The 4,008-nt window shown below is 48.8% G+C and overlaps 1 protein-coding gene across 1 annotated transcript in view; it reads left to right on the top strand.

Annotated features, from left to right (window-relative positions):
* tbx15 (T-box transcription factor 15) overlaps positions 1-2,254 on the top strand; it is an 18,547-nt gene extending 16,293 nt beyond the window's left edge. Inside the window, exon 8 of the mRNA XM_089003174.1 lies at positions 488-2,254. Within this exon, the coding sequence (XP_088859300.1) occupies positions 488-1,317 (830 nt within the window). The 3' untranslated portion in view covers positions 1,318-2,254. The remainder of the gene's footprint in view (positions 1-487) is intronic.
* The last annotated feature ends 1,754 nt before the right edge of the window (positions 2,255-4,008 follow it).

The following is a 4,008-nucleotide window of genomic DNA, read 5'->3' on the forward strand; positions in this document are numbered from 1 at the left end:
ACTAATAATAATAATAATAATAATAATAATAATAATAATAATAATAATAATAATAATAATAATATTAATACATTTCATTTATAAGCGCCTTTCAAAACTCTCAAGGTCACTTTCCAGTCACAGGATCCGTTTTTCTGTGGGTGAGCAGCGGCAGCCACACGCGGCAGCGTTCACTCAACCCGGAAGTAACTCAAATAGCAAATAGATCAAAAGCTAGCTAGCTAATAGATAGCTAGATCGATAGATAGCTAGATAGCTATATAACTAACAGGATGTAGCTCAAATTAATAGAAAGCTGGCTCGCTAATTGTTAGCTACTAGATAGCTAAGAGATAGCTAGCTATCTAGTTACACTTTGAAAAGGTCAACAAATCGACTTTGGAAGTGTTTCTGTCCCTGCTCAAAATGGCCGCCCGCGAATTTAACAGACGATGAGTCGGCCATTTTGAAAAAGTGACGCCGCATGTGCGTGTGTGTGTGTGTTTAGGCGGCAGCACGGGCACGTCGCCCACCACGTCCAGCACCGGCACGCCCTCGCCCTCAGGCGCCGCCCACTTACTGTCGCCGTCCTGCTCGCCGCCCGCCTTCCACCTGCCGGCCAACAGCTTCAACGTGGGCTGCCGCGAGAGCCAACTGTGCAACCTGGGCCTGTCCGAGTACCCCCCCTGCGCCCGCGCCAACATGGCGGCGCTACAGGGCTACGGCGGCCTGGCCGACGGCTCCTACGGGCGCCTACCGGCAGCCGGCGGAGGCATGGCCGCCGCCGCCCAGCCCGCCGACTCCTTCCTGCCGCAGAGGACTTCCTCCTTGATGGGCATGCAGGGCGGGGGCGTCGCCGCCGCCACCCCCGCCAACAAAATGGATGCCTACGGAGGCCAGCTGGGCTCCTTCCCCGCCTCGCAGCTTCAGTACGTGATGCAAGCGGGCGCCGGCGCTTCCGGGGCCAGCGGCGCCGCCGCCCCCTCCGGGTCCTCGCCGTCCTCGGCTCACGTGTTCGGCGGTGGCCCCGCCCACCACCACCACCACCCGCACCACGTGCAACAGGGCTCCTACAACACCTTCTCGCTGCACAACCCCTACAACCTGTACGGATACAACTTCCCCGCCTCCCCCCGTCTGGCCGCCAGCCCCGAAAAGCCGCAGGGGGGGCTGCTGTGCTCCTCCGCCCAGACCGGCGCCTTCGCCGAGCGCCAGTATCTGTCGGGCGGCAACGTGGACCCCGTGCACATGATGGGCAACGGCGCCGGAGGACAGCAGCAGGGCGGCGACGCCCGCCAGTACGCCCCCCCTTCCCAGATGTCCATGCACATGGTGTAACCGCCCGCCCGGGGAAAAATCGCTTTTCACCTTTTCAAAAATGGCAGATTGCCAATGCGCCCCCTTCCTCTGAAAAAAAAGGGGCAACCTGACTATTTCGGGTGATTTTTGGGGCGGCAGTGACACGTGGACGCCCGATTCTGGGCGAACATCCAGCCACCCCGCAGCAAAGTCCCTTCAGAGACTGATACCTGCCGCCAACATCATTTTTTGGTGTGGATTATGTTGTCTCTTAGCGCAGATATATATATCTATATATCGTGGTAACATCCGACTTACGACCGGCTCGACTTACAACCACCCGTACTTACGACCATGCCCTCCAGACCCTATTTTAAAAATTTTAATTGTACGTCCGGCCGGCACTGCAACGCGCAACAAGTGTCCTACACGCGTCCTACAATTTTGGCCAGCCAGCACGTCGGACGCTCGCACAGCAATCTACTGCGTGACTACACTCAATACAGTAGTTATACAGTGCAGATACCGTACACTGTACACTGCTTTTTTCCTTCGCCGTCCGCCTGAGCGTGGGTGTTGGGTGACCTCTTCTGGTCGTTTGCAGGAGAGCGATTTTACATTACAGGTACAGTAAAACTGTACTAAAAATCGATAATACGAAATATAAAATAATAAAAATGACACTAAAAGTTATAAAATGTACTGTATGAATGAACTGTAAACAGTTTGGTGTGTAATAGTATTCAATAGAAAACGTTGCTTAAAAACAACAGATTGACATCGTATACTATCCTGTCGTGTAAACGTCATGACGGCCATTTTGAATGGATTTCGACTTACGACCGTTTGACTTACGACCATTTGACTCGCGACCGTTTTGTCGGAACGGAACCCAGTCATAACTCGGATGTTACCTGTATATATCTATATATCTATCTATATATCTATCTACCGATAGATATATAGATATGTATATATATATATATATATATATATATATATATATATATATATATATATATATAGATATGTATATATATATCTGTTTGTGTGCGGAATTCAATCACTAAGCGTAAACGTGTGAAGTTATCAGCAATAGCAAAGCAGAGTTGCTCAGGTGTGTTTTTTTTTTGTGGTATTTAAGTGTTGAGCAGTCCACCGGTTGTTCTACAAACGGGTGACTTAGCCAAAAAATACAAATAAATAAAAAGAAATCCATCATTTTTTTTGTGCAAATGTAAATACAAAAAAGGTGCCAAGCACGTAAAAAAGCTCAATAAACGTTTAATGTCCTTCAATATTTTTCCCCTCTTTTTTTTAGCAACTTGGCTAACATTAGCTTTGTGACACAAGTCACTATATGCCCTTACTGTGGAGGGGAGGGGGTCGCATGACGTTACATAATGTGATCTGCTTTTTCCGCACACAAAAGAACAGTGGGGTGGTGGTGGGGGGGGGGGGGTGATGATGGCGATTCGGTTCTCATCCATACGGTGATCAAGCGGATATGGATGACGACCCCCACCCCCCCAGCGCACAAGCCCCCTGGGGATCCATACACGACCCGACGAGGACCGCCGAGACAATGGGAACCACCTGTTGTTTTCGTTCTGGCCAAGTGGGGTGGGGGGGGGGTTGAAATCATGAACGCGGAGAAGCATGATTTCATCATTTTGCCCCCCACCCCCCATGTGGACGTTATTTCCAGACTGACTTTACGCCATCCATCAGAGCGACGGGGTGACGACGGACGAGCGAGGGAGCGGTTGGGCGGTCGGCGGGCCTCCGACACCCGAGTGGCACATCAATCGCGTGGGTCAGGCCCATCACCTGGCCTTCGGAGTAGTGATGGGAATTCCGGCTCTTTCCAAAGAGCCGGTTCTTTTGACTCGGCTCACTAAAAAGATCCGGCTCTTATGGCTCCCAAACGGCTCCTCAGTTTGTTTGTTTGTTTGTTTTTGGTTTTTTTTTGGTCTGTGTTAGCTCTCAGTCGTACAGGAATGGTCCATCGCTGAAAAGGTTTCTTCAGCCGTCATCTGTACTTCTTTGAAGGTGTCGGACGTTTCGTTTCTTATCCACGAAACTTCATCAGCAAACTAAAGTCTTACTGGTAGTTTCGGCCCTATATATATATATATATATCCCTACTGTGCAGACAGTGCCGGACTCTACTATGATTGATCCCTGCTCTCAGGTTGAGGGGAGCAGAGGACTAATTCCTGCGGCTCCACTGATTAGTTCTATTGTCTTGATTGACGACTGGCCTGATTGCCCAATTTGCCCTGGTATCACCTCATTAGCATGACTAATCCTATGTTGCCTAAGCAGTCTATTGTACGAACGATTCAAACCCCACCATTACGACCTCACCGCACCATTACGGTTCAGAGAAGGATTTTGCTGTTTTATGAAAATAGCTTCTTTTACTCCCCTTTCAAACCATCTATTCTCTTTCGCGGAGATTTTAACCTCATTGTCGTCGAATGAGTGGTTGCTAGCTTTTAGGTGCAAATGTACTGCCGATTGAGGCCCACTAGTATTATCCCTGCGATGTTGATAGTCTTTTTTTGAGAATTTGTTTAGGCTCCCCAATTGTTTTGTTGCTTAAATTAACTAACTACCAAAAATCATGTAAAATTATGTGAAAAATGAATTTCTCATGTAAAAAATACACTATATCAAATATTTTTATTTACATGGCTTGATTTATATGTGCACAGAGAGCATCCG

The sequence above is a fragment of the Hippocampus bargibanti genome, linkage group LG08, assembly GCF_051943395.1.
Source record: "Hippocampus bargibanti isolate YZ-2025 linkage group LG08, ASM5194339v1, whole genome shotgun sequence".
Taxonomy (NCBI): Eukaryota; Metazoa; Chordata; class Actinopteri; order Syngnathiformes; family Syngnathidae; genus Hippocampus; species Hippocampus bargibanti.